The sequence below is a fragment of the Orcinus orca genome, chromosome 9 (genome assembly GCF_937001465.1).
Source record: "Orcinus orca chromosome 9, mOrcOrc1.1, whole genome shotgun sequence".
NCBI lineage: Eukaryota > Metazoa > Chordata > Mammalia > Artiodactyla > Delphinidae > Orcinus > Orcinus orca.
This window is the reverse complement of record NC_064567.1, coordinates 22,874,620-22,898,490: the sequence shown is the minus strand read 5'-3', so window position 1 is coordinate 22,898,490 and position 23,871 is coordinate 22,874,620. Positions and strand designations below refer to the sequence as shown.

Below are 23,871 nucleotides of genomic sequence, written 5' to 3'. Positions count from 1 at the left end.
AATTTTTATCCCACTTAGATTTATTTAATTTACTCGTTTTTATTTTATTTTTTAAAATAAATTTATTTATTTATTTATGGCTGCCTTGGGTCTTCATTGCTGCACGCGGGCTTTCTCTAGTTTGCGACGAGCCGCGGCTACTCTTCGTTGTGGTGCGCGGGCTTCTCATTGCAGTGGCTTCTGTTGCTTCGGAGAACAGGCTGTAGGAGCACGGGCTTCAGTAGTTGTGGCACTTGGGCTCAGTAGTTGTGGCTCGCAAGTTCTAGAGCACAGGCTCAGTGGTTGTGGTGCACGGGCTTAGTTGCTCCGTGGCATATGGGATCTTCCCAGACCAGGGATCGAACCCATGTCCCCTGCATTGGCAGGTGGATTCTTAACCACTGCGCCACCAGGGAAGTCCTATGTACTTGTTTTTAACAATTATCCTTATTTTAACAATAATTTAAAAATTATGAATTTTTTAAACATAATTTCATGAGATGTTAAAGAAAGCTAGCCATCATTGTAAGTTATTTTTTTCTTCTTGAATCAGGCAAATATCAAAAGAAAATCACAGAAGCAAGGGGAATTCCCTGGCGGTCCAGCGGTTAGGACTACACGCTCTCACTGCTGAGGACCTGGGTTCAATCCCTGGTCAGGGAACTAAAACCCCACAAGCCTCATGACGTGGCCATAAAACAAAACAAAACAAAACAAAACAAAAGCAAGGAATCTGAAAAGTAAAACATAGCTTTTTTATTTCTGCCATGCTTGACATACATCAAGAAATTCACTTTGGGACTTCCCTGGTGGTCCAGTGGGTAAGACTCCATGCTCCCAATGCAGGGCACCTGGGTCCAATCCCTAGACAGGGAACTAGATCCCGCATGCCTGCCTCAACAAATATCCCGCATGCCTCAACTAAGACCCGGCACAGCCAAAATAAATAAATTAATTAATTTTTTAAAATTCACTTTTATTGTACATTTTGCTTTTAGGTTGGATTTATAGTTTTATAACCCTAAACATCTAGTAGGGATAGGATTAGCTTCTTGACTAGTAAGCTTTTTCCTAGGTAGGAAAAATTGTGTATCTATCTGTATTTTAATACTGACAACTCTGAAAATATACATGTTTTTATTAAACCCCAAATTTTAAATTAGCATTTTTTTTAACCAAAAATTATCTCAGATCACATTAATTTGAAAAGAGCATTTGGATTACTTTCTATATTTTTGAGAGTTTTGGAATCTCTAGGCCAGTTTGAATAGAACTCCTTTGGATTTTATAAATTGGTAATACCATCTGGAGGTAGAAAAATATGTATACATTACACACATGTAAACATATAAAAACTTACAGACAGATGTAAACAGAGACCTTATAACTTTCATTCTAAAGCTTAGCCATGAGTTAAGTATATAAATACATACACACAATTCACTCACTTATTTAAGAGTTGATTTTTATCTTTACTTTATTATTTTTTCTAATCCAAGTATGTTTCTGGAAGATGGAACAAGTTAGGTTACCTGCTTAATGATTGCTAAGGCTTTTTTTTTTTAAATAAATATTCGTGGAGAAGACTTTTAGGATTTTCCTTCGTCCATGATAAATAATCTTGTGGAGGCTGTGGACTAAATTTTGGGTAAGGGATTCTGTGAAAACAAGTAAATTTTCTCTAAGAAGGATTTCAGGGGCATATTTGCTTATTGTCAGAATTCTGGGGTAATCATTATTTGTTTCTTTCTTTTTTAAAAAAGTTCAATGAATTCTTTGCAGTGGGAGTCCAAAATATATTTGCAGGGGGCTTAGCATGGCAAGGCCTATACATTTTCTAGGCCTTTGCCAAAACTGTTTCCTGGCTATCAGTGTTAACATAAATCTCAAGCCTGGTCTTGAGATTTATGTTAAGACCAGGATTATGTTAAGATTTATGTTAACCTTTCCTAATTTTTTTTTTTTTTTTGCGGTATGCGGGCCTCTCACTGCTGTGGCCTCTCCCGTTGCGGAGCACAGGCTCCGGACGCGCAGGCCCAGAGGCCGTGGCTCACGGGCCCAGATGCTCTGCGGCATGTGGGATCCTCCCGGACCAGGCCATGAACCCGTGTCCCCTGAATCGGCAGGCGGACTCTCAACCACTGCGCCACCAGGGAAGCTCCCTCCTAATCTTGTTAAGGGAATTTTTTTTATCTCCCTTCAGACAAGCCAAGGCATTCTCTTGTGTATTTTCTTCTTCTTCTTTTTTTTTTTTTTTAAATCTGATCTTCCCATAGGTACCAAACGGGCATTTGTTTAGGATGAATGCTCTTTAAAAAATCCTTTTAGATATAAAAATCCAAATTGTTAATAGTATACCTATTTCAATGTGATTTAAAGCCAATAAGCCTTTTTATATCTTAACTATGGATTTAAGAGGCATCCCCAAAGAGGGTGCAAAAGATGCAGACCCCTTCTCCCCAACCCCCTCAAGATCCAGAGTTACTCCCAAAGATAGCCTAAGAAAGTAAAGACCTGTTATATTTGCAGGTGGTATAAAGAACCTCCTTATGACAAAGGACACAAAAGACAGAGATACAGGAAAACAATGACTGTTTCTGGGATCAATAACCAATGGGTATGCAAAACCTAATTCACAAGAGTCACAGTCTGAAGAATTAATTCTTAGAAATGTTTTCCTCCTGCTAATCTGACAAGGAGGAGTTTACGTTCTCTCAACTGCAAGAATTCTTACCTTTCACTGGCTTTTGTCAGTTGTCCCAGGTTTTTAGCTATATCCTCTGTGGTGAGTGGAGTGTCCTGGCCGTCCCTTCATGATCGCCAAAACTGTAGGAGAGGAAAAGTTTTTATTTCTACTACCCTCCTTGGCTCTTTGGCTGTGGCTGCATAAATTGCACTGATTAAAGACAGATTAACAAGAGAAAAGCATATGAAGTTATTTAATATGTTTTTTGTTTTGTTTTTTTGACCATGCCCTGTGGCATGCAGGATCTTAGTTCCCTGACCAGGGATCAAACCTGTGCCCAGTGCAAAGGAAGCATGGAGTCTTAACCACTGGACCACCAGGGAAGTCCCTAATATGTTTTACATGAGATGAGAGCCTTCATTAGGAAATGAAAACCCAAAGAAATGGTTGCTGACTTAAAAACAAATACATAACTTGAGAGTTGTGAGTTAAGTTTTATATGGGGTAAAATGAGGACTATAGCCCAGGAGACAGCCTCTCAACTCTGAGAAACTGCTCCAAAGAGGTAGGGGGGAATGTCAGTGTATATGTGATTTTGGTGCAGGGGGAGTACATGCAATCAAGCACACATTTTTTGCAGAAGGTTTCTGCTAGTCTCATGAAGGTTACTGCTAGTCACGAGGAGTAGATGTCACCATGAAGGATTTTCGTGTTTTTCTAGATACGAGGAGATACAAGAATTGGGCTCATAAAATCGGCTCCTGAAAATACCTAACTATCTGAAGACCTGTTCTGCTAGTTTTTCCCAGAGCAGAGTACCTCATTTATGCTCTCCACCCTGAACTCTTTTTCTCCACCCTGAAAGTCAGCAGCTGCAGCAGCACATGATTTAAATCCTTGTAGAGGTAGATGGCAAGTGCCAGTTGGTAGTTAACATGGTTAAACTTGAATGTTTTAATACTAGTTTTGATGAAGAATGGAAAGTCGTAGGAAAACGTGATAAGACAAAAGGGTATGAGCTAAGAGTAGTAAACTAGGGGAAAGTTAGCAAGGCCTTAAATATTCAATATGCCAAGGTGCCATATTTTGAGGTAACATGTTCTGAATCCCATCAGTAATGATGATAACTCACATAGCTTGATAATGATAATACCCAAAAATAATTATTTCCAGTTTGAATATACCCATTAATTAACCCAGCTAATCCTAAATTCTTTTTCTGCCACTGTCTTCTATCATAGTGGCTTATGCATTTTATGGTCTTTAGGATCTTTTGCCTATCTCAGAAATCACTGAGGGCTTCCCTGGTGGCACAGTGGTTAAGAATCGGCCTGCCAATGCAGGGGGCATGGGTTCGAGCCCTGATCTGGGAAGTTCCCACATGCCAGGGAGCAGCTAAGCCCGTGCGCCACAACTACTGAGCCTGCGCTCTAGAGTCCACGAGCCACACTACTGAGCCTGCATGCCACAGCCCATATGCCCTGGAGCCTGGAGTCCAGACTCTGCAACAAGAGAAGCCACCGCAGCGAGAAGCCCTCGTACCACAACGAAGAGTAACCCCGCTCGCCACAACTAGAGAAAGCCCGCACGCAGCAACAAAGACCCAATGCAGCCAAAAATAAATAAATTTATTAAAAAAAAAAAAAGAAATCATTGAGATTTTTTTTCCTTACCGTGGAGTAGTAGTATCTTTTAATCTCTTCTGTTTGGTTAGCTGATCCACTTTTTGTTCATTTGTATTTGTCTTGCTATTGGTGGATTTTTTCACAATTTAATATTAACATATAATAGGTGCTTAATAAATGTTTGTGATTATAGAGCTGAGCCCCAGTCATGGACTACTGATTTATAACATACTTACCAGTTTATCACCTGTGTCCCTTGAATGAATTTAACCCCTGATGCAGTCACACACATGAAAACTTCAGTATTAACTTTTCAGCTTTTGTATGTAATATTCTTGGTTAGATTCTCAGTCAAATGGCAGTGACAATTAAGCCTTTGGGAAGAGTCCAAGGATTTTCAGTCTCTCTGGCTAGAGAGAGAACAAAACAGTGTGTGGTATATATTGACATGATGATACTTGACAATTCTAAAGCAACACTGGTTTTATTCAAGAGCATCATGTTAAACCAGTTAAGACTCCTTTGAATTAAAACCTACTTTGTAGATCTTAGTTTTATCTACTCTCTTTCTCCAAAACTGTTCCTTAACAGAGATCATGGTAGATATGTATTTCCACTTGAAGACTGAGAGACTTAGCAGGAGGGCTGTTGGCTTAAAGGAAGCAAATGTGATGGATATTTTGGGACTCACAGTTAGACTCCTGAAGCCTCTGTCCCAGTCTTGGGAAGAAAAGGAAGGGCACCCTAGGAAGTTTGGGTCCTTGCCAAGATGTAGCAGAGTATCAAAGAATACTCTCTTTAGAGCACTTATAAATATGAATTAGTTCTTATAATAGCACTGTGGTCAGCAATTATAGTTTACTAATGGGAAGCCCGAATAAAATAAAATAAAATTAATGTTTGTTAAATGCCATTAAGCACTCTACTTAGTGCTTGTTCAAGGCTCTGGAGCAGACAGCTATAAATGCAAAAAACAAACACTGCGTTTTGCCAGGGCAGAATCTCAGTTTCTATATCTGAAAATATAATTCCAGAGTTATAAGATAATAAAGAAATATTCTTGAGCAGAGATTAGAATGTGTTTCAAAACATGCTTGTTTAGGTCTTTATGTTTCATGAATTTTCAAAGGGTTAAAAAGTCAGAATTAGAGGGCTTCCCTGGTGGCGCAGTGGTTGGGAGTCCATCTGCTGATGCAGGGGACACGGGTTCGTGCCCCGGTCCAGGAAGATCCCACGTGCTGTGGAGCGGCTGGGCCCGTGAGCCATGGCCGCTGGGCCTGCGCGTCCGGAGCCTGTGCTCCGCAGCGGGAGAGGCCACAACGGTGAGAGGCCCGCGTACCAAAAAAAAAAAAAAAAAAAAAGTCAGAATTAGAAAAACAGGAAACAAACTTAGTTTATAGTCGTATCTTTTCTGCTTAATATTATGATTTAGTCAATTCAAACACAATGTAAAAAAGTGAACTTGAGTTTTTATTCTATAATACTTTAACCAAATGCTTATTTGACTAACATGTGAGTGCTTGGTTAAAGCAATACAGAATAAGAGCTTAAGTTCAGCTTTTTGCCTTTTGTTTGAAATATTTACCTTGTGTTTGTAACATCTAAATGAAAATGTCTTGTAGATAGCAAGAACTGAGTTCAGAGTGGACATGGGTGGGAGTCAAGATATAGCTTTGGAAGTTGTTATAAAGGTCCTTATCATAATGGTAGCTATATTTAGAAGGATTGTAGGGAGGACAAAGATGGCTAATGAGAGAACCTTGGGTACAAAGCACTATTAAATGGACAGGAAGAAGAATAAGTATTGGCAAAATTACATTATTATCCTACAGTAAAAATTTTACCTTTATATAGCTCTTTATACCTTTTAATCCAGTTAAATCCATAATTTTACTTGATACTGAGAGTTTAAAATAAACTGACTTCTTAATATAACATGTTAATTTTAGGGAAACTACTACTATTTTTTCTAAACGCTATGATTAAAAACTAGATATTTTACATTGGATTATTTTGTAGTGGATTGGTACATTGTTAATATTTTTAAAAGAAAGAGCAATTTTATTGAAACTAGAGCCCAGGTATCTTAATTTTCCATCTGGGTCTCTTTGTTGTACCATACATACTGCTGTAAAACCGTCAGTTTTCATTAAATTGTGGGTCACTTTTTGTTTGATCTGCCAAAACAATGTTATCTGCAAACTTTATTTCAAAGAAGATACAATTTTATAAATAAACCTAAAGGCAACATTATAACTACTCTTCTATTTTCTCTGAGGCTAGGTGACAGGCTGAGGAGTGGAAAAGGAAAAGGGCTCAGAAGTTTAACTAAAATGGTGACATTTTTGAATACTTTTTTTTTTTTTTTTTTTGCAGTACGCGGGCCTCTCACTGCTGTGGCCTCTCCCGTTGCGGAGCACAGGCTCCGGACGCGCAGGCTCAGCAGCCGTGGCTCACGGGCCCAGCCGCTCCGCGGCACGTGGGATCCTCCCGGGCCGGGGCACGAACCCGCGTCCCCTGCATCGGCAGGCGGACTCCCAACCACTGCGCCACCAGGGAAGCCCTGGAATACTTTTTTTTGTGGATTGTGAGCAAGTGAATTAATCCGAAGTGTTGTAGGATTTCTGAATTAATCAGAAAGTAGAGTAGAATTAAATTTTCTGCTAGCCACATTAAAAAAAGTAAAAAGAAACAAGTAATTTTCAATAATATATTGTATTTAATCCTATAAATACAAAATGTTACAATTTCAACATGTAATCCGTATAAAAATTGAGATATTTTACTTTTTTTTAGTACTAAGTCTGAAATCTGGTGTGTATTATGTATTGACAGCACATTTGAATTTGGACTAGCCACATTTCAAGTGTTCACTAGCCCCATATGGCTAATGACTGTCTATTGAACAGGGAGGTTCAAAAGTAATTAAAAGTAAACACACTTTGGGTGGATTTCCTGGTGCTCCAGTGGTTAGGACAGCGCCTTCACTGCCCAAGGGCTTGGGTTCAATCCCTGGTCAGGGAACTAAGATCCTGTAAGCCTCGAGGCCAAAAAAAAAAAAGTAAATACATTTTGAGCTTCATTGACACTGTTATCTGTTATTTGTCTGGAGGATATATTCTTTCTTTCTAGCAGTTCTTAGTGATGAGGCAATTCATTTGATAGACCTCGCTTGATGAACACAAGGGAAGTTGATATGGATGAAAACTAAGGTGAGATCCAGTTAGAAGACAGTTCATCCTAAAGGAGGTGGCAGTGCCAAGACTAACTTTAATACTATCACCCTGTATAGACACACCACACGGCCGAATGAAAGCTGGCTTCTTGTTACCCTTCAGCTGCTTTCTTTTTCTGAACACTTGAAAGAACTACTATTTGATTGGAAGTCAGTATGTTAAAATCAGAATGTGAGGGCTAGAAGAAACTTTAGAAGATAATGTAGGTTTTTAAAGTGATAAATTAAAAATTTTAATAGATTATATATGTAATGGTATAAAATTCAAAAGATATAAAAAGATTATATTGCACAAATAAAGCTCTTGTCCTCTAGCCACTTGATTGGCCTTTTTAGACGCAACCAGAATGTTTAGCTTTTTATGTGTCCTTCAAGAGCTGTTTTCAATATATTTTGCCTTTACAAACAAAGCTATAATGAATATATTTGTATATAGGTGTTGAACACATATGTGAATGTCTATAGAATAAATTCTTACATGTGAAATTTCTGACTCAAAAGGTATGTATATGTTTTTTATTTTGTGAGTATTGCCAAATGCAATAGAGGCTATACAAGTTAATATTCCCAACTAGTTATGTGTGAATAAATCTTTTCTTATTGAACCAATTTTCCAGGCTGAACCTTTTAATCTATACATTTTTTTTTTTTTTGTGGTACGCGGGCCTCTCACTGTTGTGGCCTGTCCTGTTGTGGAGCACAGGCTCCGGACGTGCAGGCAGCGGCCATGGCTCACGGGCCCAGCTGCTCCGCGGCATGTGGAATCTTCCTGGACTGGGGCACGAACCCATGTCCCCTGCATCGGTGCACTCTCAACCACTGCGCCACCAGGGAAACCCTAATCTATACATTTTTTAATCTATAAATTTTGTTTTACAGAAAACAAAAATTATAGAAAACAAAATTTATAAATTAAAAAAATTTTTATATTGCTGTTCTAATTGAAGAGGCGTAGGTAACCCGCTTTTGTCTTGACATGATCCTCTTGAGTCCTCAGAGTTCCAGAGAATAGATTGAAAACACTGATTGCAATCCAGCTTCCCTTATTCTATGGATGAAGAATTCCAAATAAATGGAGCTATTCCTCCAAGGCTTCCCAAAAAGGAGAAAGAAGATGGACTATAGAAAGAATCCTCAGAGTAAAATAGGAATGGCTCTGAAATGTATACAAAAGGAATTTCTTAGTGTTCTGTATAATGGGTAAACCTCAGTTAATGACTTTTTGAGAATTAAACCTTGTTAAAATAACATTTGCTGTTTGATTTTGTTTTCATAAGCTTCATGGTTAGTGCAGGCCTTGGGAGCCCAAGGCATCGTTGGAATAGAATAGAGAACTTGATGGTCAGGGAGGAGTAAGGGAGGAAATCCTTACCTTCATAGTTTTGATGTGGTGACAGCTGATAGGAAAAGCAAAGGAGCAAAGACTAGCTGAAGAGGATGAGGTTTATAGGAGAAAAAGGATCTGGAGTGCCTAGTCCAGTGCCTGGTTAGTGGCTGCTCAGTTACCCTAGTTCCTTGTTGGTGGAATGGTTAGACTGGTCTAACCATTTTGGAAGGTAGTACTTAATCAGATTATGCATTTTGCGTACCCTGTGATCCAGCAGTTCTTTTCCTAGGTATATAGCTGAAAGAAATTCTTACACAGGTCCATGAGTGGTTGGTTGTTCATTACATTGTTATTTGTGCCCATGGAAAACAATCTTGTTGTCCATACTCTTTTCCCAATGTTGAGTAAATTGTGATAGATTTATACCACAGGGTACTATCTAGCAGTCTGAAGCAGTGAACTAGATGTGCACGTGACAACATGATGGATCTTTTTTTTAAAATAAATTTATTTAATTTATTTTTGGCTGCATTGGGTCTTCGTTGCTGCATGCGGGCTTTCTCTAGTTGCGGCGAGCGGGGGCTACTCTTTGTTGTGGTGCATGGGCTTCTCATTGCAGTGGCTTCTCTTGTTGTGGAGCACGGGCTGTAGGTGTGCAGGCTTCAGTAGTTGTGGCGTGCGGGCTTCAGTAGTTGTGGCACGCGTGCTTAGTAGTTGTGGCTTGCGGGCTCTTGAGCGCAGGCTCAGTAGTTGTGGCACAAGGGCCCAGTTGCTCCATGGCATGTGGGATCTTCCCAGACCAGGGCTCGAACCCGCATCCCCTGCACTGGCAGGGGGGTTCTTAACCACTGCGCCACCAGGGAAGCCCAACATGATGGACCTTAAAAACATAGTGCTGATTAAAAACAGAAAGAAACAGACTGAGATATGTAACAATAGCATTTATATAAATTTTAAAAAGGTACATAAGTAAAATACATTATGCAGTTTGTAAGAAAACATCTGAACATATTAAGTACATTGCAGTGATTGCCTAAGTCGAGGGGATGATGAGAATGGGGATAAAAGAATAAACAATAAAAATATGTAAATGTGGAACTTCATTTCTCTTGTGGGTGAACTTTGAAGCACCTGATGGCTGACTAGGAGGATATCTACAGACCACTATCCCTGTGTCTTTCATTGTTGCTCTCTGTGGGAGTAATATTTCTCATAACAAATTATCATTGGACCATATTTTTTTTGTTAATTTAACTGTACTTAAAGTGAATATTTTGAGTTCGTGGTTCTGAAATCTTGCTCTTTTTTTTGGTCTTCACCTCTTTCTTCGCTTTTTCTGTTGCTATATGTTCTGTTTGGTTGTTGCTTTAATACAGAATATACTAGCCTCATTATTTATGTCTGGTTTAGGTACTACTTGTATAGCCAGCACTATATTAGAAGATAATAGTTAGTGATGAGTCATATGAGAGACTTTTCAAATGTCTTTTTGGATAATGGCCTTTATTTGATTAAAGTAAGGGGAAAAATACTGGTAATAAAGTAATCACTTTATTGATCCATTACTCTTTATTAAATTTATGTTATTTGTCTTGCTTTTCCTACAAGAATCTCTGGTTAGGGCAGGTAAAAATATTGACTCCTAGAGAGTTCCCTGAGGTAACAGTAAGATCTTGGGTAGAATAAGTACAGGAAACAAAGAGCCCTACCTTTCGGCAGTTTTTGTCATTAGAACTCTCCTTTTGTGGGTTATGAACTTTTGAGTAGCCTGAGTTTTGAGTTGGCCTCAATTGAGGTTTTTTGGTTAATGTGTACCATCCAGTGTACCACCCAGGCCGGAGCTCCAGATTAGCAATTGGAGAAAGGAGCTGTGATGGAATTAAGGTAACCTTGGCAACCATTATAATGTAAATGAGTCTCCTTGGGAAGGAAGTAGAAAGCCTGGGCACTTGTAAGGGCACTCCTTTAGAGATTTTACTACTAGAAATGACTAGCAGTTTGCTATTTTAATAACCTGGTATAACTCCTTGGACACGACCAAGTCTTGTGCCACTCCAGCCTTCTTTTAGTTTTTTGAGAAGTTAACACCATGTTTTAATATGTATATAAAACAAAATGGATCTCTCATGTGCTTATCTTCTTCATATACATGAACACCTCTTTTTCCTCTACTAAAGTTAAAGATTTTCACACTGTCTTCTGGCACTAACTGTTGTGCTACAGCGCTTCGGTGCACAAAGGAAGCCACTTAGGTTTCTAGAAAAACAGTGTGGTGTGTGCCTAGCATACCCTGTTGGCCAAGATTTGCTTATGGTAGAACCGATGGTGCCATGGCTACTCCTTAAGCGGCATGAAAGAGACAAATCTTTGGTTTCAAATCTCAGTTTTTTGTTTTAGCATTTAAGCTTTAAGAAATAAAAATTTCTATACCTTTTATAGTTTTAATGCAGGCTTACTCTGTGGATTTAGAGATTAGATGACTGGAGGGAGTAATAAAAGTGAAACCAAAGTATTACCAAATCGGGGTTGAGTTGCTAAGTTAAGTACTGTACTTGTTTACTACACACCTAATGAGTCCAGTGGTTTTAACAAGGAGGTTGTGGGTAAAAAGCTTAGAGTTCTGATTCAAGTTTAACCCTTGTCATGTGGTTTGGTGCCAAGCAAATAGCTTCTGTCAGCCTCAATTTTCTCTCTGTAAAGGAAGAGTGAAAAAATGACTATTGTAGGGAAATATTTACAAGAGGAACTGAAATATAACTAGTGGTGTGGTCAAGAATATCATGTAATAGAAGACAGAAGTTCTAACTTTCAGGGTAATGTGCCTCAGATATCCTATGCAGCTTGCTTCAGTTAAGGCTTTGTACTTTGGTTTTTAAGTTTTTTTCCTCTAGCCTTATCCTTTTGTTGAGCTGTCGTTGAGATCACATCAGATACTCCTGTGTAACAACAACTGTCTTTGTTGGTTTAGCCATCAACAGGTGAGTTGATTTTTGAACTTCAAATATCTGAGCATTTATTATATGCAAAGTTTGGAACTGTGTGCGTGGGGAATAAGTACAAAATGTATAAAACATAATTCCTGCTATTCAAAATAGCAGTCTTTCAAAGAACTTAGAAACAGTTCATTTTTGAAAAAATAATTAATTAATTAATTTGGCTGCATTGGGTCTTAGTTGCAACACGCGGGATCTTCGTTGCGCATGCGGAATCTTTTGTTGCTGCACATGGGCTTCTTTCTAGTTGTGGTGCATGGGCTCAGTAGTTGTGGCGTGCGGGCTCAGTAGTTGCAATGCATGCACTCAGGAGTTGTAGCACGCAGGCTTAGTTGCTCCATGGCATGTGGGATCTTAGTTCCCCAACCAGGAATCGAACCTGCATCCCCTGCATTGGAAGGACGATTCTTAACCACTCGACCACCAGGGAAGTCCCCCAGAAACAGTTCTGATTTACTTTTCCTACCTCAGATCTCATCTCTGTGAAAATCATTCCTGATTCTCTTAGTTCTTTTCTTCATATGATTTAGTTTGCTAGCCCCATTACCCCCCATCCTGGTTATCCTCTTCTGAATCTATTATATGTGGTCAGTTATCACTTGTAAGAGGTCATATTCTAAATTATAATTCTCAGGAAGTTGCCTGACCTGTAGTGATTTTCTTCTCTGTTCAGGTCACTATACTGTTATTTTATTAACTGAATTTGTGTAAGGTTTATAAGCTGACACTTTCACACTGAAGATTCGTCTTGAGCTTACCGTCAAATAAACTCTCAACTAATTATCAACTAATGTTAAAATTGATTTCTTACTAGTAGCATACTTTTGTTTAGATAAATGCATTTACATTTATCCTTGATAAATTTCATTTTGCATTTTCACCCCATTGTTTCTATCTGTTCAGATATTTTTGATTTTTGATTATGACTTTCATGGTATCATCTAATCTTCCCAGGTTTATATCACTAGGAAAATTTATAAGCTACTGTTTAAATCTCCCAGGTGTCTATAAACATTGACTAAAGTAAGGCCAAATACAGAGCCCTGAGACAACATGAGAGCCTTCCATTCAGATTGATATCAAGCCATTGATTTATAATCAACCTATTCTCAATCTGTCACCTGATGAACATAAGTAACTTTGTTTTGATTTCAACGAGATGTATTTGACCTACTCTATGTTATTTCTCTGATCTCTCGGTCTAGTAGTTTTTAAATTAGGTTAGCATGATTTTTTTCTTATTGAACCCATTCTGGCTTCTGGTGCTGTCCTTACCCCTTCCCTATTTTGCCATAGGCTGACATATAATATTGCTGGGAATCCTTGTTAAACTCTTCTTTTTTTTTTCTTCCAGTTTTATTTGGATATAATTGACATACAGCACTGTATAAGTTTAAGGTGTACAGCATAATGATTTGGCTTACATACCTTATGAAATGATTATCACAATAAGTTTAGTGGACATCCAGCACTCATATGGATACAAAATTAAAGAAATAGAAAAAAATTTTTTTTTCCTTGTGATGAGAACTCTTAGGATTTATCTCTTGACAACTTTCATATATAATGTTTGGCAATGTTAATTATTTTTATCAAGTTGTACATCCCTAGTACTTGTTTATCTTGTAACTGGAAGTTTGTACCTTTTTCCTGCCTTCTTCCAGTTCCCCCTCTCTCCACTCCTTTCCTCTGGTAAGTACAAATCTGATCTCTTCTTCTATGAGTTTGTTTGTTTGTATGTATTTGAAGTATAATTGACCCACAACACTATGTTATTTTTTGGTACACAACATGGTGACTTCATATTTTTATACATTTCAAAATGATCGCCATGCCAAGTTTAGTTACCGTCTGCTCTGTCATCATCATACAAAGATATAACATAATTATGACTATATTCCCCACACTGTACATTTCATACCCGTGAGTCATTTATTTTGTTACTGAAAGTTTCTGTCTCTTAATCTGCCTCACCTATTTCTCTCCTTTCCCCACCCCTCCTGCCCTCTGGCAACCATCTGTTTTATGTATGTATGACTGTTCCTGTTTAGTTATGTGTGTTTGTTTTGTTTTTTTAGACTTCACATATAAGTGAAATTATACAATATTTGTCTTTCTCTGACTTATTTCACTTAGCATAATACTTTCTAGGTCCATCTATGTTGTCGCAAATGGGAAGATTTCATTCTTTTTTATGGATAAGAAATATTCCATTGTATGTATATACCACATCTTCTTTATCCATTCATCTGTTGGACACTTAGGTTGCTCCCATATCTTGGCTATTGTAAATAATGTTGCAGTGAACATAGGGTGCATATATGTTTTTGAAATAGTGTTTTGCTTTCCTTGGATAAATACCCAGCAATGGAATTGCTGGATCATATGGTAGTTTTATTTGTAAATGTTTGAGGAGCCTCCATACTGTTTTCCATAGTGGTTGCACCAATTTACATTCCCACCAACAGTGCATGAGGGTTCTGTTTTCTCTATATCCTCACCAACACTTGTTATTTATTGTCTTTGATATTGGCCTTCTGACAGGTATAAGATGGTATCTCATTGTGGTTTAGATTTGCATTTTCCTGCTGATTAGTGATGTTGAGCATCTTTTCATGTGCCTGTTAGCTGTCTGTATGTCTTCTTTGTAGAAATGTCATTCAGGGGGCTTCCCTGGTGGCGCAGTGGTTGAGAGTCCACCTGCCCATGCAGGGGACATGGGTTCGTGCCCTGGTCCGGGAGGATCCCACATGCCACGGAGCGGCTAGGTCCGTGAGCCATGGCCACTGAGCCTGCGCGTCCAGAGCCTGTGCTCTGCAACGGGAGAGGCCACAACAGTGAGAGGCCTGCGTACTGCAAAAAAAAAAAAAAAAAAAAAAAAAGTCATTCAGGTCCTCTGACCTTTTTTAAAAATTTCTTTCTTTCTCTATTTTTTGGCTACGTTGGGTTTTCGTTGGTGGGCGCCGGCTTTCTCTAGTTGTGGTGAGCTTGGTCTACTCTTCGTTGCAGTGCACGGGCTTCTCTTTGTGGTGGCTTCTCTTGTTGCGGAGCACGGACTCTAGGCACATGGGCTTCAGTAGTTGTGGTATGTGGGCTCAGTAGTTGTGGCTCGTGGGCTCTAGATCGCAGGCTCAGTAGTTGTCTGCACAGGCTTAGTTGCTCCAAGGCATGTGGGATCTTCCTGGACCAGGGCTCAAACCTGTGTCCCCCTGCACTGGCAGGTGGATTCTTAACCACTGCGCCACCAGGGAAATCCCTCTGCCCATTTTTTAATTGGGTTGTTTGTTTGTTTTTTGATATTGACTTGCATGAGTTCTTTATGTATTTCAGATATTAACCCCTTATCAGATATTTTGCTTGCAAATATCTTCTCCCATTCAGTAAGCGGTCTTTTTGTTTTGCTGATAGTTTCCTTTGCTGTGCAAAAATTTTTTAGTTTGATATAGTACCATTTGTTTATTTTTGCTTTTGTTTCCCTGGCCTGAAGAGACATCCGAAAAAGTATTGCTAAGACCAATGTCAAAGAGTGTACTGCCTATGTATTCTTCTAGAAGTTTTATGGTTTCAAGTCATATTTATTTTATTTTTTTGGCTGCACTGCATGGCATGTGGGATCTTAGTTCCCTGACCAGGGATCGAACCCGCACCCCCTGCATTGGAAGTGCAGAGTCTTAACCACTGGACCGCCAGGGAAGTCCCTCAAGTCTTATATTTAAATCTTTAATCCATTTTGAGTTTATTTTTGTATATGGTGTGAGAAACCTTGTTAAATTCTTAATCTGTAGTTTTTAGAATCTGGTCTTTTGTTTATCATTTGAAATTGAGAAAATTGCAATAGAATTTTCTTGTTTCTAGTCTTTTAGTGTCTCTTGTATTTTACATGAGATATCATGGAGATCTCAACGTCTTAGGCTATAATTTATCTGGTCATAGAGATTTGAACACTAAGAATCTACTAGGTGCTCTTTTTTTTTCTTTTTGCGGTACGCGGGCCTCTCACTGTTGTGGCCTCTCCCGTTGCAGAGCACAGGCTCCGGAAGCGCAGGCTCAGCGGCCATGGCTCACGGGCCCAGCCGCTCCGTGGCATGTGGGATCATCCCGGAACGGGGCACGAACCCGTGTCCCCTGCATCGGCAGGCGGACTCTCAACCACTGTGCCACCAGGGAAGCCCTAGATGCTCTTTTATTATCTTTTCTTCTATCTCAGGCTTCAGTTTCCTCTTAACCATATGTGTTCCGCTCTTTCCAATATGGAGGATTATTCTTGATAAAGAAAATGGAAGCAAAATAAGAGTGGAATAGTTTAGATTTTTTGTATTATCTTTTAACATGGTAGAAGGACCTGTCTCATCTTTTTGTATCCAACTTTGCTGGAAAAAGACTTGTATGTTAGCACTTTTCATAAACTTATATTTGATCCTCTAAAGCACTGCCTTAGATTCTTAGACTCCAAAGATGAATAAGACAAGGTCTTTTCTTTAAAGAAAAGTTGGAAAGATAAATGTAAATTTTTACAGAATAACAAGGTAAGGGCTTCTAGAGGATGTTCAAAATCCTGTGGTGCAGGAAAGATCAACCAATTGTGTTTAATGGAGGCAGGTTTATATGAGCCTCCACAGAGGAAATTCTGTTTAAGTGAATTCTTGAAGGAAGTATAGACATTTTGGGTTGATTGGGGTGGGATAGGAAGAATAACATTCTTTTTATGAAGACCAGCATGTACAAATACATGAAGTTAAAGGCCAACATTATGTATTGAGAAATCTTAAAATAGGCCAGTATAGTTAGAATATGGAATATAAAGGGGAGTCCCAGGAAATGAGGCTGGAGAGACAAGTAGGACCATATCAGCAAGGGCCTTTATAACTACTGTATGCTGGAATTTGGACTCCAGTAGGCACATGAGTGTCCTTGAAGGGTTTTAAGCAGAGCATGTCATCAAAACCAGGCCAGAGTCCTTCCTATGATATACTGTATAAATCAGTTTAGGCTAGATTATGTTGTGGTAACAAATAAATCCCCAATTTCAATGGCTTATAATAACAAGAGATTATTTTTTGCTCATGCTCCATATCTGTCATGTGGCTCTGTTCCAGGACCAAGGCTAGAGATGTAGCTCTTATCTGAGACGCTGCCCTTGTGGTAGAGGAAAATGAGACTTGGTAGAACCATACCATTGCTCTGAAAGCTTCTGTTCAGAAGTGGAATGTATCATTTCCTCACATTTCATTGGCTAAAGCAAGTCACATGCCCAAGCCTGACATAAACTGGACAGGAGTGTCTAATCCTCCACCAGGGAGGGGCAGTGAATATTTTGAATAAAAATGGAATCTATTTGCATATATCAAATTGTATTTCTTTACTTTCTGGGATTACCCTGGAGCTGCTGGTGGGCACGTTCCCAATGACTTAAAGTAACCTGAGGGAATGAAGCTAGTAGAGTGCAGAGAGATAAGAGACCAGAAAATGTCCTGGCAACTTTAGTCTCTGCACTCCCTTGTGCTGCCATGGCTCCTGAAACTTTCCTTTGTATCTCTGAGCTAATAGGAGAGTGCCATGATTGGATTTGCATTTTAGATTACTTTGTATGCAGTATGGAGAATGGGGAGAATGCATCAGAGTAGAAGCAGGAAGAACAGTACCTTATGCAAAAAAGAATGGTAAGTAATCCATTTCAGGTATGGAAGCACAAACTAGAGGCCTGGAATTGGGATTGGAAAGATGGATTTTTTCAGAGTTACTCCAGAGGTAGGATCAAGCCCTGATTATTGTGGGGAGGAGTGAAAGAGAGGGAAGAGAGTTATGGCCAGTTAGGACACATTTGGGTAGATGGTGGTGCTATTCACCAACCTAGGAGGTAAAACAGGTGGTGGGAGAAGATAATTTTAGACATGTTGACTTTGAGGTGTCTGTGGGACATCTAAATGGAGATTACTAGTAGACAAATTGGGCATACTGGTATGGAGCCCAGAGGATGTAAGGAGTATTATTAAAATGATGATTCATGGAATGTAAGGATAAAGAATTATGAATAAGAAGGAAAGGGCATAAAGGAGATGGCCAAAAGATTGAAAGTAGAAGGATCAGGAAGGATCAGTGAGCTAAAGTCAATGTGAGGTCATAGTAAGAGTAATTAAATAAGTGAGCTAAAAGGAGAAGTCTGAGAGCAGGATATACAAATTAGCTGTTTTGGAGGTGGAACAATTTATAGTGTTGATAAGATTTGGGGTGTGACCTTGGCAGCGGTTAACTGAGGTAAAATGGAAGAGAACATCATTAGAGATAACATAAAGGAACTTGAAGGCCAAGGTCTTAATGGGCCACCCATGCATTATTGAAATCACCCAGTGTTGCAGAACTTCTAAGTTGTCTACTCAATGTCCAGTTTCTATTCCTTTATTAAGAGAGCCCTGGGCAATGTGCACTGGAAAAACTATGCTACTTAGAATTAGATTCAGCTTCGTATGACACTAACCCCCAATAACAACGGCTTATATGCACATGGGTTTGTTTTCTCATAAAATATGCTATCTTTGTTCATATAAAATCATCATTGTTTCAAATCTTTTGCAGCATTTATACATTCTGAGTAAGTTATATACATGATTTATTAATTCTACTCAACTGTAACCCTCAGAATGTATGTACTATATTTAATTTATACAGAATTACAGAGATAAGCATTATAAGGTTGGTGTGGTAGCTCCCCAAAGATTAGGGACCCAGACTCTTAGGGCCCCAACTCATTTTGTTCCATCATTCTTAGTATGCTGCTTCCATCCTTAGGGACACTTTTATGGTTCAAGATGACTGTTGGAGCTCAAGGCATGTTTTCTAAATTATAACCAGAAAGAAGGAGGTAGGACAAAAGCAAAAAAAAAACACCTCTTTTCCAGAATTCCCACCCAACAACTTCCACTTACCTGTTATCTAATAAACCCAGGTGAGTGGTGGAATTTAGGATGACTAGAATGAGAGAGAGGAATTTAGTAGATGGCAGTAACTAGGAAGGGAAGAGATGATACAGTTGAATGGCATGACCTTAAAGGAGCTGCTTTTTATTGATATAAGAGAGTGAAGAATGTAAATGTAAAAGAAAGCAGGGATCAAAAATGTGATAAATATAGTAGAAAAGATAGGATAAATAAAAAACACAGTAAAAGATGGTAGAAATAAATCCAAATGCATCAGTAATCATACTAAAGTAAATGAATTACACTTACCAGTTAAGACTGTTATATCATGTTTCCAAGATGGCTGACATGTGTGCCATCCTCCCACATACCGGTGGAGTTTATTCTTCCATTCATCTTGAATCTGGGCTGGCTTTAGTGACTTGTATGATCAATAGAATGTACCAGAAGTGACATTCTGGGACTTTCAAGGCTAGGTCATGAGAAGTTTTGCAGCTTCCATCTAGCCTTTTTGAACATTCTTTTCTGGAATGTTCTCCCATGGAACACTCAATCTGGGGACCTAGCTGTCATGTGTGAAAAGCCCAAGCCAGATGGAAAGGCCCAGCTGAGCTCCCAGCCAACAGCCAGCATCAGCTGCCATCCATGTGAGTGAGTGAAGGAATCATCTTGGACATTCCAGTCCCAGCAGACATCATATGGAGAAAAACCCAGACGCCAGGCATACGGACCCAATCTAGCCATCATCAGCCATTAGAGCCACCGTACCTGAGGCCTCAGATGTGGAGCAGATACAAACCATCCCTACTGTACCTTGTCTGAATTCCTGACCTCCAGAATTATGAGCATAATAAAATAGTTGTAGTTTTATGCCAGTAAGCTTTGGGGTAGTTTGTTTATAGCAATAGATAATTGAAATAGAATTTGGTACCTGGATGTGAGGTGCTGCTGTAACCGAAAATATGGATTGGCTTTGGGACTTGGCAGTGGGTAGAAGCTGGAGGGACTTTGAGGAGACTGTTAGTGAAGGCTTGAAACACAGAAAAGTATTACAGGAGGCTGGATAAAAGGGAACCTTTGTTAGGTGGTGATGGTGGTACAAGGTTTGTTAACACTGTCACATGTGGCAACATGGAAGACGGAAAATGTATCTAATGAATTCACTTTATCTAAAGAGTTTTCTAGGCAGAAAGCTGAAAAGTGTTACTTAGCTACTTCTATCTGCCTATGATAAGGTAAACATACAGAGATGAATGAGCTAAGAAATGAACTAGTCAGTTTTTAAGCAGAACTTAGAGGGGAAATATTTCTAACCCAGGATCTGTTATGTTAGGAAATAAAACTTTTTCTCATCCCTAGTTGCTCCAGGTAGCCAATGACTTCTAAAGAAATGGCTTCAGAGCAAAGATAAAATTCAACATGCTGCCAATGAAACATGACCTCAAAGTAAAGATCTCAAGAATGCAACTGTAAATCCCTTTGTTAAGACTTTGGAAAGATTTAAGGCAGTGCCTCATAGAACCTTTCAGCTAGATAAAAAGATGTCTAAAGATCTTAAGGGAATACCTCCTAGACCCTCTTAGTTAAACAATAGGGCTTCTAAGGATTTTAAGGGTGTTTTCTTACAGTAGCTTACACAGGAATTGAAAGAGAGGAAGTGGGTATGGCTCTGTCTACTGGAGTGAACTTCCTATGAGATTCATAGGAAATCTGCAAGATTTTTAATAAATTGTGTGTACTAATTGCAGCAGCTTCAGCATGGAGCAAAAGGAACAGAGACAATTAAAAGTAAAAATAGGCCTTTGGACTTCCCAACCATATACAGGCAGGAAACAGGCTGAGAAGGCTACTCCTCTGCAACTATTAACCAACTTTTATGTAAAAGGAAGGATAACTCAGGGTGGAGCCAAGAGTTTTGAAGAATCACTCTCAGGGAGTAGGGCTGAGCTGTAACCAAGACACTGGTGATATTTGTCTGATTAAATTACAGAATTGCTGTGGAAAAAACCTGCTATGTGTCTCCTGTTGCTTCCCCCTTTTTTTCATATTTTGAATGAGAGTGTCTATTGTGGTTATCCTGAGTCAGTCTCACTATTGTACATTTGTATGTTGAGTGTGTGGGAGCAGATAATTTGTCTCTTTATTCAGATCAAGAGGAATTATACTCCAGTAGCTGTACCTGAGGAACTGCATCTGAGGAACCTCAATCACACCTGGACCTGAATTAGATATCAAGATTCTGGACATCAAGCTGATGCCATAATCAGATGAGACTTTTGGAGGTCTTAGGAGAGGGTGAGTGTATTTTGCATGTGGGAGGGACTTTTTGGGGCCAGAGGGTGGTTTATGGTAGCTTTGTCTCCAAAGTGGCCATTGTCGATTTCTTCCCTTCTTGCCATTCAGAGGTGGAGTCTATTTCTCTCCTCCCCTTGAATCTGGGCTGTCTTTAGTGGCTTGCTTGGCCAATTGAATGGGACTTCTGAGGCTAGGTCATAAGAAGTCCTGAAGCTTCTGCCTATGTATGCCTCTTGGAATACTTGCTCTCAGAACCCAGCCATCATGCTGTGAGAAGCCCAAGCCAAGTGGAGAGGACACATGTAGGCCCTGGTTGATAGCCCCAGTGAACTACCAGCAAACAGCCAGTATCAACTAACTGTCAGCTATGTGAGTGTGAAGGAACCATGTTGGACAGTCCGTCCCTAGCTAACATCATCTGGAGAGAAGAACTGAGGTCCCAGACAAATAGCTCCTCTTAAGACATCCCAACCATCTTCATCCATTCAAGTCATCCATCCCATCTGAGGTCCCAGACGTTGCGGATCAGAGACACGCTGTCTCAGCTGTGCCCTACTAGAATTTCTGGCCCACAGAATCATGAGAATAATAAATGATCATTGTTTATCACTGTTTGGGGGTAGTTTTTTTTTTAATGCAGTAATAGATAATTGGAACATTGTCAGATTGAATAGAAAATAATCTAGCTCTATGCAGTTTATAAAAGGCATACCTAATAAAACATAAGGAATCAGAGAGATTGAAAGTAAAGGTATGGAAAAACATATTCTAAAAGAAAGCTGGTATAGCAGGGTAATAGTAGGCAAAATTAACTTAAAGGTAAAAATTATTATTATAGTTAAAAATCATGACAAAATATATAAATGGAATAATTAACCAGGAAGCTATAATAATTCCAAATCAGTATGCATTTGATACTATGGCCTCAAAGTATATATAGACAGAATACAGATAGACTACAAAATATATAGAGAGAATACAGGAAGAAAATATATAGATACAATTATAAGAAAAAGATAAATCTACAAAGCAGGAAATTTTAATATCTTTTTCAATAATTGATGGTCAAACAAACAAAAAATTTGAGAGGAGTTGAACAAACAACTAACAAGTTTGATTTGGTGGGCCTGTACAGAGCCCCGCACGTAATACATGAGAATATACTTTCTTTTTAAGTAGTTTTTAAAAAATTAAATGCATACTGAATTCATAAAGCAAGTTTCAACAAAACCACTGAATGGTGTTATGCAGACTATGTTATTCATTTCAGTTAAGATTGAAATTAAACCAAACGATGATCAAAATAATTTTATTTGGAAATTTAAAAGCATGCTCTAAGTAACTCATAGGTCAAAGAAGAAATAATAATAGAAATTAGAAATAAAACTAACTTACCAAAACTGACTCAGGAAGGAATAAAAACCTGAATAAACCTATAATCATTAAACATATTAAATTATAAATAAAAATCTGCCCAATAGAAAAGAGGCACAGACGGAATTTTTTTAAGTTTGATAAGAGTATAATTGACATACAATAAACTGCATATACTTAAAGTGTACAATTTGAAAAATTTTGACGTAGGTAATCAACCATGAAACTGTCATCACAATTAAGATAAAGAATATATCCATCACCCCTAAAGTCTTCTGCCCCTTCCCACCACCTAACCTCAGTCACTGGCACTGATCTGTTTTATGTTACAATAGATGAGTTTGCATTTTCTAGAAGTTTATATAAATGCAATCATTCAGTATATGCTCTTTTTTGAGGGTGGGGGACGTTATGCTTCATTTACTAAGCATCATTATGTTGAGATTCATTCATATTGTTAGTGGTCAAAGGCTCATTCCTTTTCATTGCTTAGTAGTATTCCATTTTATGGCTAGACCACACTTTGTTTTTCACCTATTGACAGACATTTAGGTTATTTCCAGCTTGGGGCTATTATAAATAATGCTTCTATGAACATTTCTGTAGAAGTGTTTGTAGACCTGTGCTTTCATTCCTCTTTGTTAAATATCTAGGAGTGTAATAGTTGGATCATATAAGTGTATGTTTAAGAAACTGCCAAACTGTTTTGCAAAGTGGTTTTGCCATTCTTCAATCTTACTAGCAGTATAGGAGATTTTGAATTCCTCCACATCCTTGTCAACATTTGGTATCACAAGTCTTTATTTTTAGCCATTCTAATAAGTGTATATAGCATATAGTTGAGATTTGCTTTGTTAATTCATTTGACAATCTGTTTTTCAGTTGACTTTTTTGACCCATTTATATTTAAAGTGATTTTTGATATGGTTAGATTTAAACCTACCATCTTGCTATTTGTTTTCTGTTTGTCCCATCTGTTCTAGTTCCAATTTTTTCTTTCTGTCTTATCTTGGATTAATTAATTATTTTTTATCATTCTCTTTTATTCCTTTGTTGGCTACTTTTTGTTTTGTTTTGTTTTAATGGCTGCTTTAAATCTGGCTTGTAGTATACATCTTCAACTTATCACAGTTTGCCTTTAAATGATGTTATACCACCTCACCTACAGTATAAAAAGTTCACAATAAACTAAAAAAAAAGTTTACAATAGTTCTTAGACAATAGAAGAAATACTCCCCTTTCTTTCCTTTCAGCCTTTGTGCTATTTTTGTCATACATTTTCTCCTTTTATTATGAACCCCATGCCATTTCATATCAACAGTAAGCTATCTCAGAAAGAGTTTAAATAATAAGAAAAAACCTTATATAAGTACTCATGTAGTTATTCTTTCTGGTACCCTTCATTCCTTTGTGCAGATTGAGATTTTCATCTGGTATAGTCTT

At 38.5% G+C, this 23,871-nt stretch overlaps 1 protein-coding gene across 6 annotated transcripts in view; it reads left to right on the top strand.

Moving 5' to 3' along the window:
- Window positions 1-23,871, top strand: part of AHCYL2 (adenosylhomocysteinase like 2) — a 168,899-nt gene that overhangs the window by 21,895 nt on the left and 123,133 nt on the right. Inside the window, exon 2 of one of the 6 annotated variants that reach the window (XM_049714497.1) lies at window positions 20,908-21,054. The exons of 4 other annotated variants lie outside the window; for them this stretch is intronic. In XM_049714497.1, coding sequence (XP_049570454.1) covers window positions 21,027-21,054 — 28 coding nt within the window. In that variant the 5' untranslated portion in view covers window positions 20,908-21,026. Of the gene's footprint in view, window positions 1-20,907; window positions 21,055-23,871 lie in introns of those variants that run through there. One more of the 6 variants, XM_049714498.1, reaches the window with a different exon arrangement.